This window comes from Rhinopithecus roxellana, chromosome 5 (genome assembly GCF_007565055.1).
Source record: "Rhinopithecus roxellana isolate Shanxi Qingling chromosome 5, ASM756505v1, whole genome shotgun sequence".
NCBI classification, from domain to species: domain Eukaryota; kingdom Metazoa; phylum Chordata; class Mammalia; order Primates; family Cercopithecidae; genus Rhinopithecus; species Rhinopithecus roxellana.
This window is the reverse complement of record NC_044553.1, coordinates 134,624,428-134,639,368: the sequence shown is the minus strand read 5'-3', so window position 1 is coordinate 134,639,368 and position 14,941 is coordinate 134,624,428. Positions and strand designations below refer to the sequence as shown.

The following is a 14,941-nucleotide window of genomic DNA, read 5'->3' as shown; positions in this document are numbered from 1 at the left end:
CTGGCTCCATGAAGTTGCTGATAGCAGTGATCTGGGATGTTGAGAAATATCCCTCCAAGGGAAGTTGCCTGATGAATTCTCCAGGAGGAAGCTGCAGAGTAACTTTGGGTGGGTGGCAAGGGGAGCATGTTCTGGACATTGGGGCCTGTGGCTTGTCAGGACCATGCTTCAATTGGAGGCACATTCTTAATGTGCCAGGCACTGATGTCACCTCCCTAAGATCCATATTTTCTCATGACCCAGTGGTAGGAAGATGACGTTTCCTCTGTACTCTGTTCCAGGTACAGAGATGATCTGGCAAAAAGGGCAGGGACTGACACTCACATGGCTTTTTAGCAGGTGGAGAAATTTGTAAGCTCAGGTACGGGCTGCTCTCTGAGTCCAGCCGTCGCTTGTATTTTTGACGGCCTCCACGCACTCGATCCAGGCGCACACCTATTGGGGAGGAAAGGGAAAAGATCTCAGGAGTTGTTCAACATCACCAGAGGTAGAAGCACTGACTTTGGAATTTCAGCACTGGCTGGGTCCTTCAGGGCCATGCTCAGATGACCTTTGACAGCTGCCCCATGGCCAGCCTCAGGTCAGGTGGCTGGACAATCCTAAAATAATTGTCTAACAGTAATGGTGCATCCCAGTTGCCCCAGGCCTGGTCCTGTCTCTCTGGATTCAGCATTCTTCTGAAATCCATCTCAAGCAACCCTCAGCCCTTGGTTCTCCTTATCTCAACAAAGACACTCTGCCAAGTGTTGGCGGAAAAAGTCATATTATGTTAGATCTGCTTTGAATCCAGGGAGGGTTAAGTTAACTTGCCAACAAAAGAAAAGAATCCCAGTCATTCACAGGCACTTCAGGGGTTTTCACATTTTTCACATAAGAAGCATCTGAGGAGGCACTCATTACCAAAGTCAATTTCTAGACCCCACTCTCTGAGGTTCTAGCATGAAGCTCTAGAGTCCATCTTTACACAAGTCCCCAGGGGCTGGGAATGCAACAGTTGGACTGGCCACCTCTGGACTGGAAAATCCGTGCCTGGAAATATCTTGAAAGTAGGTTCAAAAGCAGCCGAGGCTACTCCACGTTGACACCCGCTTCCAGGAGTGAGAGTTTACCCTGGAGAGAACTGTCATTGTCACTGTATCCAACTTGCCTTCCAGAAGTCTGCCTCACCCACAGCTCCTGCTGCCTGGACAGACACGTTGGTACCATTTCATGCCCCCTACCAGCAGATCAAAGGCACAGAGTCTCAGGTGGGCACACAGCTCAGACTGGCTACCCACTGATGTGGCCTGGCCTGCAAGGATGAATTCCAACAAATTGATTACAAAGTATGAACCAGCACAAAAGCACCAGAGAGCAGGTGCCCCAAGCATGGTGCTGGGGCCCTGTGGAACCTGGAAGCCACTTCTGCCTTCTTGCTGTGGCTCTTCCAGGCCAGCCTCAGACAATGTCCCTTCTTGGAGTCCCTGCCTTGAGCTTACTGAACAGCTCCCTTTTCCTGACCGTGAAATGGGCCTTAACTGAAACACATAAGGAGTCAGACATGGAGACCAGAATCCTCAGAGAAGAAAGCTGGGTTGCCACCTCAGCCTCTGCTGTGACAGGCCAGGTTCAACTTCTGTTCTTTTCCCCAAAGGCAGTGAGTATCACCCTCACAGAGCCCGTCAGTTGACCTTTAGGGCCCTGTCTTTCCCTTTTCTAATAAACTCTGGTGCTTCCTAGATCGGGAGCAGAAGAAACAGAATCTTCATCCCTGTCCCAGCCTTGTCCATCCTTCAGCCCCAGAGGGTTGGCCGCCAGTCCCTGGATTCAGGCCTTTCTCCAGAAGAGGCAAGGGGAAGCCTGAACAATGGTTACTTACTGGAATGATGATTTAGAGCCCATTCATACCTGGGGCTATTTTCTGGCTGTTTCTTTATTAGGATGTACAGCTACTAAATTTAAGTCCCTAGGAAGGAGGAAGTTTCCTAGAGCAACTGAAAGCAAAATTACTTTGTTTACTGAATGAGTGGAGAAAATTCCTTTAAGCGCACATTGCCCTAAAGGACCTTCGGGGTGCTGAGGACACTACCCCCCACCCCTCCGCTGTCCCAGGTGTTTTCAGTTCAGGACTCCAGGCCACATCCCCCGCTGGAGGGTAAGAATGCTGTGAGCTCACCGAGTGAGCCTATAACTCCACATTTTTGTCAGCAATGTCTTTTTCAACCCCACAACCTGGTGCATTTGTACCTGGTGCTACATGGTTGCAGTGAACGTTTTTTAGTCGAGGAGAGGGGGAGTCTATTCAGCAGCCCACCCGGGCTTCCTGTTTAAAGGAAATTCCCCTGGTCAGGCGCTGGGGCTCACGCCTGTAATCCCAGCACTTTGGGAGGCCATGGCAGATGGATGCCTTGAAGTCAGGAGTTTGAGATCAGCCTGGCCACCATGGCGAAAGCCCATCTCTACTAAAAATACAAAAATTAGCTAGGTATGGTGGCACATGCCTGTAATTCCAGCTACTCGGGTGACTGAGGCACAAGAATCACTTGAACTCGGGAGGTGGAGGTTGCAGTGAGTCGAGATCGCACCACTGCACTCCGGCCTGAGTGACAGAGTGAGACTCCATCTCAAAGGAAAATTTTAAAAAAAACTTAAAAAGGTAATTCCCCTCTTGGGAATAGGGGAATTATTGGAAGCCTGCACCTCACCCCTCAATGGATATCTGAGTAGTACACGTTCTTCTCTCTGCCCTCTGGAGGTCAAGGCATGAACCCATGACACAGGCTCAGTCAAGTGCACTGTCAAATGGAGGCACAAGGGCAGAGTGAAGGTGAGGACTGATCAGACCAGCAGCGCCTCCACAGCGGAGTGTAGGCAGCCCCTGGCCAGTGTGTCCTGGCTACTGGGTGTCCTGCTCTTGGGCTCTCCAGGGATTCTCGTGGTTCTTGTCTGGTTTCTCAATGTACTCTTTGAGCCTCCTGATAGGCTTCCAATAAACTCCCCTTCTGCCTAGAAGGTCAGGTTTTGTAACTGACAACATCTGTTGTTGACTTCTCCAGGAGCAGAATCTGCGACAAGGCTGCGCATGCGGACAGTTTCCAAGGAGGGAAGAAAGCCAGTAACAAATGTGTTCCTGAGGACAGTACTGCTGTGGGCAACTGAGGCTCCCAGCTACAGGCTGCTTTGGCGCTTCTTGCCTGCCTCCCAGGTCCAGGCTGAGCAGACTCTGGTGGCCAAAGAAAGCCCAGGCGTCAGATCAGCACACACACACTCACACACACGCACGCACGCACGCACACATACGCACACACACACAAATAGAGAGTGCTGAGTAGGTGTGGGCAGGAGCTGTCTCTGCTGCCTTCCTCCTCAAGTGTGGTCTGCAGGCCAGCATCATCGCCATCATTTGAGGCTTGGTAGAAGCCTCGAGATCTCAGGCCTGGCCACAGAGGAATCAGACAAGGTGATTTGCATGGACAACAGAGTTTGAGGAGCGCTGCACTAAGGCATCCTAGCAAATACAGCTGTACCATCAACTTGTACCCGTACCTTGGACCCTAAAGGGACAGCTAGATGCTATCCAGCTCCAGACCTGAACCTATGTGCTGCCAGCACTTTGGTTCACATTTGTTCCCTCACCCCTCCAAGTCCCTTCAGGGAGGGCAGAAGGAGCAGACACAAACACAGGAAGGATGATTCTTCCTGTGAAAGTTTTTTGGGAAAAGTTCCCTGTCTAGAAAAGCTTTCTGACTCTATCCTGTGACATGTCTACATAGAAGCCTCCTCTGTTCACTACACCCAGGTCAAACCAAACCCTCCACCAAGCTCTGCTTCCCCTTGGAATGGTGACGGGACCAAGAGTGAAAATGGTCCACCTCATCCATAAGAGACAGTAAGGGCCCTCACTTACTGAGCACTCTACTGTATGCCAGGATCTTAAACATATACTCTCCTTGAGTCCAGGACAAGCCCCATCCCCACTTTACTGACCTTCTCTCCTAGATGCCACTGGAATGAACTCTCACTTCCCATCCAGCCTGCTTCCTGGCAAGCAGCTGTCAATCACAGTGAGACATGCTCAACACAAAATAAAAAGAGGTGTCCGTCCTTCAGCAAGGCAAGGACACGGGCAGCCGCCACCTCTGCTGATGGCTCCATCTGGGGTGTTCTGTGTCCTGATATAGGGCCTGACCTTTCATGGATGTTCAGGAAAGACTTGATATTGAATACAGGGGTAGATGTACCTCTTTCCTCCTCATCCCCATGCCGGGTTTCTTCATGGGCTCCCAGAGCACACCGGGCTTCCCCTACTGACTAGGCACCCATTAAGGCCAGGGGCGGCTCACAGTCCTGCCCCAACGTCTGTCAAGGTACCCAAGACACAGCACGTGCTTAGAAAATGGGAGTATTATTATTATCATCATCATCCTTATTATTACTGTTCCCCAGCATTGCACCCAAGTTTTTGCTAAATCACATTAATAATGATAATGATAACAGCATAATTTGTAAAGGACTCTCTGTATGTATTACCCTACTGAATGCACAAAAATATACAGCAGGTGCTATTATCCTCATTTTCCAAATAAGAAAAACTGAGGCTCAGAGAGATTCAGTAATTTGCCCAATAAAAGACCCAAGCTCTTTGCCATTCCATAGTATGACCTCCCAGGGTACAGCAAACGTAAGTTCTCCTCTAAATTTTCTCCTCCAGATCTTTACAGCATAGTGGTCAATGGCTCCAATCAATATGTGTATCAATTATCAGGTTATGCTGTTAAAAAAAAAAAAAGTGGCCCAGGCTGGAATGCAGTGGTGCGATCTCGGCTCACTGCAACCTCTGCACCCCTTGCCTGGGGTCGGGGAAGATGGACCCCCACCTAAGTGAAGTGGCCTTCTCCTTTTTTTACTGTTTTTGAGACAGACTCTCACTGTGTGGCCCCGGCTGGAATGCAGTGGTGCGATCTCGGCTCACTGCAACCTCTGCCTCCCAGGTTCAAGCCATTCTCATGCCTCAGCCTCCCGAGTAGCTGGGACCATAGGTGTGTGCCACCATGCCAATGGGATGTCAGGGTAAGTCCATGGCGGGACTTCTGGAATGGTTTTGCTTTTCTGAGAAAAGGGACAGACTTGTTCAGGGCGGCTCTTTTTGCCTTTCTCTTGCCCCAACCTGGAAGGTAAAGCCTACAGCTGTGGCAACCACCTTGCAGTCATGACATGGCTGTCTGAGGACACCAAAGAACACCAGAGAAGAAAGAAAGAGCTGGAGCCCCTGCCGCCATGGCTGAGAGCTCTGTGCAATACAGCAGCTGCTCATCTCCAGGCTTCTTGTAAGGTGGAAAAACCAACTTCATTTATCCATGCTTACGCTGCTAGTTATCAGGTTCTCTATAACTTGCGACAGAAAGCAATTTTCGCTGACTGATACAATGGGCAATTACTTTTAAAATTAGGATGCTTAAGCCTTATAAACACTAACTGGAAAAAAAACAAGACTTGAACTTGAAATGAGAGTTGCCTTATTGTTTGTGTCCTTAGATTAATAAAATATCTAAAAGTAGACTCAGGAAACACATTAAAATACTAATTAACTTACAATTACTGTCTAGGATTATTAGATTTTATCATCTTATTGACACTTTTCTGAATGCAGAAAAGCATTAATAATGCTCAAATGTAAAGTGTCACATATTTCCAAATACTGTAATAAATACAGCTCTTCTGTTTTAACCACCGTTAACACCGTTTAATCCCTTAATGTGTACAGGTCAAAATCTTAATATTTCTGAGTGCTCCATGAATAGAAAAAAATTGATAATCCCTGGAATACATGACCCTGTGCAGATGGAGATCTTGAGTTGAGATCACGCCATTGCACTCCAGCCTGGGCAACAGAGTGAGACTCCATCTAAAAAGAAAAAAAATTAATAATAAAAAAAACCCACTTCACCCTTAAAGATTTTCTGCATCTTGGCCATATCAATGTCAATTGACTGTATCAATATCCTGGTTGTGATATTGTACTGTAGTTTTTAAAGATGTTACCATTAGGGGAAACTGGTAAGTGATGCATGGCATCTCTCTCTATTATTTCTTACAACTGCTTGTGAAGCTGCAATTATCTCAAAATAAGAAGTTTAATTAAAAACTTAAAAAAGATACTGCTGGAAAAGTCAAACGGTGTAACCATGTGGAACATAGTTTGATGGTTCCTCAAAAAGCTAAACAGAATTACCATATGATCCAGCAATCCCACTCTTAGGTATACACCCCCAAAAAACTGAAAAGAGGAATCTGAACATACATCTGTGTAGTGTGGGGAAAAGAAGCAAATTTTCCAAAAATAAAAAGAAGGAATTTGAACAGACACCTGTAGGACAATGTTCACTGCAGCATAATTCACAATAGCCAAAAGGTGGAAACAGTCGAAGTGTCTGTGGATAGATGAGTGGAGAAGCAAACGTGGTATATATGTGAAATGTTCCTTAGTCACAGAAAGGAATAAAGTTCTGATATATGCTATAACATGAATGCACTTTAAAAACACTATGCTAAGGAAAATAAAGCAGACACCAAAGGACAGATATTATGTGATTCCACTTAATCTTTCTTTTTTTTGAGACAAGGTCTTGCTCTGTTGACCAGGCTGCAGTGCAGTGAGTCCATCACAGCTCACTGCAACCTCAAACTACTAGGCTCAAGTGATCCTCCTGCCTCAGCCTCCCCAGTAGCTGGGACTGCAAGTGCACACCACCACACCCCATTTTTTTTAAGAGACAGGGTCTCACTCTATAGGCCAGGTTGGCTCGCTACAGCCTTGATCTCCCAGCCTCAAGAGATCTTCTCACCTCAGCTCCCACATAGCTAGGACCATAGGCACACGCCACTACACCTAGATAATTTTTTAGAAACATTTTTTTTGTAGAGATGGGGGTCTCACTATGTTGCCCAGGCTGGTCTCAAACTCCTGACCTCAAGTGATCCTTCTGCCTCAGCCTCCCAAAGTGCTGAAATTACAGGTATGAAACAGTGTGCCTGGCCCCCTCCTTTTTTTTTTTTCTTTTTTGGTAGATGGGGGATCTCACTATGTTGCCCAGGCTGGACTTGAACTCCTGGTCTGATGGTGATTACATAATAGTTTGTTTCGTTTTGCTTAGTTTGAGACAGGGTTGCAGTTTGTCACCCAGGCTGGAGTGCAGTGGCATGATCCTGGACTCAAGTGATCCTCCTGCCTCAGCCTCCTGAGTAGCTGGGATTACAGGTACATGCCACCACACCTGACTAATTTTTGTATATTTTGTAGGTGTAGGGTTTCACCATGTTGGCTAGGCTAGTCTCAAACTCCTGAGCTCAAGCAATCCGCCCTCCTCAGCCTCCTGAAGTACTGGGATTACAGGGATGAGCCACGGTAACTGGCCGGTGATTGCATACTATTGTGAATGTGTTTGATGTCACTGAATTGTACACTTAATTTCTAAAATGCCAAGTTGTATGTGATATATATTTTGCCACAATTTACAAATATAGGAATACAAAATGCTATCAAACTGTATACTTTAAATGGGTGAACTATATTTCAATAAAGCTGTTAAAAATTTAAAAAAATATGTATCCTTTCTCAAGTTAGTGGAATTAAACAACGTAAAATGTTGAAACATGTGACAGAGTGCTTGGTACACAGTAGGCACTCAGTAGTAACTTCTTGCCTTTCATCTGCCTAGTGAAGGTCATGGAGTCTGGCTTGAACTGCCTTCCTCATGGAAGAGAGAATCATCCCCACAGCTGTAACTACCGTGAGTCAGATGTATTAAATGAAGAAATTAAAGTTCAGAGAGGTTAAATATTGTACCCAGGGCACACAGCCTGAACACCGGGACTCTCTGGAACATGCCAGCGGGTCTGATGGCCGCCTTTGTCCAACTTGAGAACAGAGGTCCCACCCTTGGCTGCAGTCATAACTGCTCCCACCTCCACCAGCCTCATCACCAGGCTGGTGCCCCTCGTGCCTGTGGTGGCCAAGCCCACTTCCCAGCTCAGGGTACAAAAAATAGCAAAGAAGCTTCGGGGCCATTCTGGGACAGAAACTCCTTGAGAGGAGGGAAGCAGAGCTCCCCACCTGCTGGCCCCTCCTATCCACTGCAGGCACGTCATGGCGTACACAGCGGGCAGCTTACACATCTGGGATCGGATATCCACGAGCTGGCTTGATAAGATCAGGCTTCTGACATTTTTCTTAATGGAAGTAAAATAATTCCTTCTTCCCTCCATCTCCCTCCTTTCTTCTCATCTTCCCTCCCTAAGCTGGACAAGATCCCAGTCTTTCAGAAGTAAAAATAGCCGAGTGTGCAGGGTCAGCCACAGTGGAGCCACTTTAAGCTTCTTTCCTTTATACCCAGGCACTAAAAATAGCAGGCTAAAGCTCTGCAAAGCGTGGCCCTGCACCTGGCCCTAAGCCTGTCCCATGAGCTTCCCCATCATATTTCTCTTCCAACAGGAAAGGTTCAGACAGGGCAGGCGGGGGAAACGTCTCTGAGCCAGTGTCCTCCCATGAGCTACTGTCCAGGTCTGAGGTCAAGATCCCCACTGGCATTGCAAGGTTTTCACGACCAACACCCTTCTCTTCCCCTTATCCAGAACCTTCCCCCATCACCATCGCCAAATTCAACATCCCTGGTTTATTAACGAAATAAGCAGCTTCAAGGTTTACAAATCTATTTCATACCCGTATCTCATTTGAGCTGCCAAACAATGTTGAGGAGGAAGAATATACACAATTATGATTAGTCCCATGTAAGATCTGAGGCTCAGAAAGGTCAGGCGACTCACTCAGAATCACACAGCCAAGAAACGTCACAAGGAAGTTTTGAACCTTGATTTTCAGATCTCCAAGTCCTATCTTCTTTGCCCTAAACTTGTGACACCAGTCCCATATAATTTCAGAATGCCTTGGGAAGCCTTTGAACAGCACAGACTTTGAGGACTTACCCATTTAGAGGCTCCAAGTCGGTAGGTCTAGGGAGACATCGAGGAATGAGTGTTTTTCCAAAGCTCCTCTACTAATTCTAATTATGTGCCCAGTCTGGGGAGCACTGTGCTAAACCTATTTTATTCAATACTTTTATGTGACCGGTATTCTTCCCAGGAAACTTGGGGTGAACTCCCTGCCTGTAGGTTCTACCAAACTATAGCTGACCCACCTCCAGGAGGAGGAGAAAACCACCCAGAAGGTGATGTGGATATCATGAGCCCCTGAGGTTCTGGAAGTTGTGTGGGCATGCTCATGGGCACTCCAGCCCAGTGCGATGCCCTGAACTCTCAGCCACAACCCCTGTATACACTGGGCTTCCTTCAGCCACCTGCTTTGTGCGGGTTTCTGGGTGACAGGCAAGCTTGCCTTGCTGCCTCAGACACTATGGCTCTTTTGGGCTGCCTCTTACCCCGATGAGATACCATAAAGGCAGAGCGCCTCACACCTGACTTCCTAAAAGCTAACAGAGAGAGTCTTGTAGCTAAACAGATACAGATGACACCTAATATTCCGGGGCCTTTGCCAGCTACTCTGTGGACTCTGGGCCCTGTGGTGGGTAAGTGGTAGTGAGTGATGAGCTCCCAGAATTCTGCCTATTAAAGGAGTGTCTGCTATCATGCTGGGCTCCTCCAGACACTTCTTATCATGCCACCATGTCCCCAAGGGCATTTTGACAAAACTGTGTTACGCCTGCATTCCCAACTGCCAAGAAGTCTCCAAAACTGTACACCTGACACAGAGAAGTTATTTCAGCCCAGCTTCCCTTTCCTTTCCCTTCTTCTTTTTTCCCCTTTGAGAAAGGGCTGCAGGCTTCACTACTGGCCAAGGCATCAACGGTGAGGTTGGAATAGGCTTCTCAGAAGGAATTCCACATAGCCAAGGAGACTAGATTCCACCCAGCTCTGTCATTTACGAGCTGTGTGGCCTTGGTCAAATCACTGAAACTCAGTTGACCAGATCAGGCATGGCAAAGACTTATCACCTGCCTTCCATTTCTTAGTCTGTGGCAGACATTGCTAATCAATCATGGCACTCTTGCCTGCTAATCCCAGACACTGCCTAAGAAGCCTTTAAATCATGCATTCCAGCTGAGTCCAACTAAAGGCAATTTGCCATCCTGGAGCCTGAATTAAGAACAATTGTGTTAGAGGTAGCCAGCGCAAACAAGTATGCAAATAAACAAACAAATAAATAAGATAATGTCAGACTGAAAGAAGTTCAATGAAGAAGCATAGAAGGGGATATGATAGCATGTAATAGAGTGGACAGGGAGGCCTTTCTGAGAAGATAACATTTAACTTGAGGTCGGAAGGATAAGAAGGAGCCAGCCTTGGGGAGAACATTCCAGGCAGAGGGAAGGCCCTGAAAGTCCTAAGATGGGAAACCGTTTGTCATGCTTGAGGGTCAAAAATAGCCAGGGAGGCTGGAGCAGAGTGGGTAGGAGTGAGCAGACAGGAAAGGCATGGTATGAGATGATACTGAAGAGGCAGGGAGTGGATAGACCATGCAAGGTCTTGAAGACCAAAGCAAAGTATTTGGATTGTATTTTAAGTGCAATGGAGAGTCACTGAGTGATGTAAAGCAAAAGGACAGAATCTTACCAGTGCTTTAACAAGATCACTGCTAGGGGGATTAAACAATACCAAGAGTGGAATCAGAAGTCCAGTTAGGAAACTTGCAATGGTCCAGGAAAAAAACAATGCTTCTTTGGACCAGCGTCATGACCATGGAGATGAAGAAAAGTAGGAGAATCTGAAATACATTTTGGACATTGATCTGGGAGGAGTCAAGGATGACCTCCAGGTTTCTCTTGAGCAATAGGTGACTAGCATCACGATTCCTGAGATGGGAAAGACTGGACGGGATAGAAGGAGGAATGGTTCAAATCTAGAGTTAATTCCTAGACATGTTTAATCTGTGATGTCTCATAAGGGACCCAAGTGGAAATGCCAATAGGGCAGTTAGACATGGAGGTCTAAAATATCTAGGGAAGACTTTGGGAGGCTGAAGCAGGAGGGTTACTTGATGCCAGGGGTTCGAGACCAGCCTGAGCAACATAGCAAGATCTTGTCTCTACAAAAAAAAAATTTAAAAATTAGCCCCACATGGTGGCACATGCCTGCAGACCAGCTACTTGGGAGGCTGAGGTGAGAGGATCTCTTGAGCCCAGGAGTTAGAGGTTACAGTGAGCTATGATCACATCACTGTACTCCAGCCTGGGCCACAGAGCAAGACCTTGTCTCTTTAACAAAAACAACAACAAAATCCCCACAAAAAAACAATACTTGTCCTTGAAAATATGTCATTCTCATCATTCTCTTTTCCCACACCAACAACGTTTTAGCTGTGTACATGACGTCCCAGATAATGGCTACAATTCCAAGACTCCCTGGCAGAGAAGCGTGGCCCTGTGACTCAGTTCCAGCAATGGGCTGTGAGTAGGAAGAACAGATGTGTGCTACTTGTGGTCCTGCCCTTCACATGGGCTTTTCCTCCTTCTAGATGTCTGTGAGATGGGGAAGAACTGGGGTCCGCAAGGGCGAGCCACATGCTAAGCTTGGCAGAGCTGCCAGCTGGTCCTGGATTGCCTGTGACCTACGGACTGTTACGTGAGAAATGAGCAGGAATGAAACTGCTATCCTGCTTAGCCTTCTGGGTGGTTTTGGAGTTTGGTTTGTTTTGTGGAGGGGGAAAGGGAGTCTCTTTCTTTTAGAAGCCTAGCCTGGCCTGGAGTGGTGGCTCACACCTGTAATCCCAACACTTTGGGAGGCCGAGGCGGGTGGATCACCTGAGGTCAGGAGTTCGAGACTAGCCAGGCCAACATGGTGAAATCCCATAAAAAAAATTAGCCAGGTGTGGTGGCACATGCCTGTAGTCCCAGCTGCTCAGGAGGCTGAAGCATGAGAATCACTTGAACCCGGGAGGCGGAGGTTACAGGGAGCTGAGATTGTGCCATTGCACTCCAGTCTGGGTGACAGAGCAAGACTTTGTCTCAAAAAAAAAAAAAAAAAAAAAAAAAAAAAAAAAGCCTACCTTACACTACCTAATGTGATATACTATAAGTGTATTTCTGGATCTTTTCAATGTTAACTTTTTTTTTTTTAAAGAAAGGAGTGAATGGGATAAGAAAATGAATATAGCAAGTGCTGTCAATTCCTTTTGGAGGCTTTGTTGAGAGAGTGGGATCAGGTAGCAATAACTGGATTGAGATAAAGGGATAAAACACAGTTGTGGATTTTTTAAATTTAATTTCGTTTTTGGCTGGGCATGGTGACTCACGCCTGTAATCCCAGCATTTTGAGAGGCTGAGGTGGGTGGATTGCTTGAGCCCAGGAGTTTGAGAACAACCTGGGCGAGACCCTGTCTCTTTTTTTTAATGTGAAAAAAATGTTTAAATATTTTTTAAAAGTTAAAAAATAAATTTAATTTTGTCTTCATAATGGGAGAACAGAAGTATGCTTGTTTGCTAATTAAAATGACCCAGTAGTGAGGGAGAATTCGATGGTCCTAGAAGCAGAGAAGATACTATAGGAGTGAAGTCCTTGGTAAAAGGTTGGGCATGGTAGGCTCACTCCTGTGATCCCAGCACTTGGGAAGGCTGAGGCGGGCAGATCATTTGAGGTCAGGAGTTTGCGAACAGCCTGACCAACACGCTGAAACCCCGTCTCTACTAAAAATACAAAAACTTAGCTGGGCGTGGTGGTGCATGCCTGTAATCTCAGCTATTTGGAAGGTTGAGGCAGGAGAATCGCTTGAACCCAGGAGGCAGAGGTTGCAGTGAGCCAAGATTGCATCACTGCACTCCAGCCTGGGCAACAGAGTGAGATTCCATCTCAAAAAAAAAAAAAAAAAAAAAAAAAAAGGAATGAAGTCCTTGGTAAAGAAGAGAGTGATTCAGAGCACAGGAGGGCAGGAGGGGGACCACCTTTTGTCAGGATTGGAAATACTTCTCTTCTACCAAAAGGAATGCAGAAAACAGGTGCACAAACTGGTAAGTTTGTGGATTCAACGGTAGGAGGGTAAGAAATTTCACACGTGACTTTCTATCTTTTCACGAACATGTGAAGCAAGATTACCAGTCAGAGTAGGGAGTGAGGTTACAGGAGATTCAAAATTGCCTCTGGATCACGGAAGAAAATCCATTTTGTAACATGAAGAATATCTATCTCTAATCAACAATCAGACTTAACGGTATAACTCCAGGGGTTTTCCCTGAAGATTGGGAGCAAGATGAAGATAAGCACTATTATGATTCCCATTTTATGGAGGAGGAAAGGGAGGCTTACAGGGGTTTGAGTAACCGGCCCAAGGAGCCGATAAGTGGTGAAGCTAAGGTTTAACCAGGCCTACGTGATCACGGAACCCGTTATCCAAAAGCCTGCAGTGAACAGTAACAATAATTCAGCACAGACAAGATCATCTCCTGAGTCTTCATTCAATCAACACGTCTCCAACCAGAGGTCATTGTGGCTGAGTGGGCCAAAGACTTCAGGGTGCCTGGGAAGATCCTGTGAGCTGTCAGGTACGTGTGTGTGTGTGTATGTGTGTGTGTGTGTTTGTGTGTGTGTGGTTGGGGGTGGCAGTGTGTGTAGAATGTAAAGTGGCTCGAAAGGGATGCAAACACACATCAACATTCTCAGGCTGTAGCTCAATACCATTCTCTAAAGTGGTAAAGAGTTGGTTTGTTTCAAAACACTAATATATTTTGGAAAAGAAAAAGAATGTTTAAAGGCAAGTCATCTCTCATGCTCTTTCTTCATTCACAGGGCCAGAAAAAAGGCGATATTTCTGGCATGGGCTAGAGGCAGAATACTCTATAAATACAAGGCCATTAAATCCCATGCAGTGGGAACCTGATCAGGGCCTCCTTTTAATTTCCTGACATGAGCTGGCCACTAACGCAATTACCCAGAATCCCCGGAGGAGCCCTCCACCTTCCCAGCAAGCACAAAGCGAGTGAGAGCACATTGCATGGATGTCGGCCCAGCTTTCACTGAAATCAAATATCTTTTAGAAAACACTTGGGGAAAGGCAGGCAGGGGCTGAGTGGGGGAGAAGTGGAGCGGGCTTGGGAGGCTGGTCACATGAGGGACGTGAGGTGAGGAGGAGGTGAAGCTGGCAGGGACAGGCTGTCTAGAGAGAATTGCTGAAATCCCACAGTTGCACTGAGGACTTGGGGAGCCCCCTAGGAAATGCAGTTAGTGGTTTTCCAGGGCTTTTCCGGATTAGGGGCTGAGTCAGTCCACGCCCTAGCCAGGCTGCAAAGGCTGACTACCGGGGGAGCTGCCCATCCTGATTCTAGAACCCACAGTGGGGACCAGCCCAACACAAGGCCACCTTTTAAGATTCCCACCAACAAATCCAGGAAGCAAATCAGGGCGGCCAGACACCAGTCTGCCTCCCCCGACACAAGGGGCAGACTGATGAAAAGCTGACTGTAAATGACAGTGTCTTTGAATCGAACACTAGAATTTTTTTTTGAGACAGAGTCTTGCACTGTCACCCAGTCTGGAGTGTAGTGATGCAGTCTCAGCTCACTGCAACCTCTGCCTCCTGGGTTCAAGCAATGCTCCTGCCTCAGTTTCCAGAGTAGCTGGGATTACATGCATGCGCCACCACGCCCAGCTAATTTTTGTATTTTTAGTAGAGAGGGCATTTCACCATGTTGGCCAGGCTGGTCTTGAACCCCTGACCTCAGGTGATCTGCCCACCTTGGCCTCCCCAAGTGCTGTGAGCCACTGTGCCCAGCCTGAATCAAACACTGGAGTATTTTAACACATCAAGGGAGCTGACATTGCAAAGCAATCCCATAGTGGATTCTGCCAAGAGGAGCTGTCCCATCTGTCCCAGGTCCCCACTTTGACCAGTGCCGGAGAGCAGGTATGAAGATGCCTGTTTTACAGTGAAGAAATGGAAGCATGTGGGTGTGAGTAATAA

General features: G+C 47.0%; 1 protein-coding gene across 2 annotated transcripts in view; it reads right to left on the bottom strand.

Annotated features, from left to right (window-relative positions):
- ESRRB (estrogen related receptor beta) overlaps positions 1 to 14,941 on the bottom strand; it is a 189,277-nt gene that overhangs the window by 16,746 nt on the left and 157,590 nt on the right. For both annotated transcript variants that reach the window (XM_010382693.2, XM_030929726.1), the window contains exon 4: positions 325 to 435. In XM_010382693.2, coding sequence (XP_010380995.1) covers positions 325 to 435 — 111 coding nt within the window. The remainder of the gene's footprint in view (positions 1 to 324; positions 436 to 14,941) is intronic.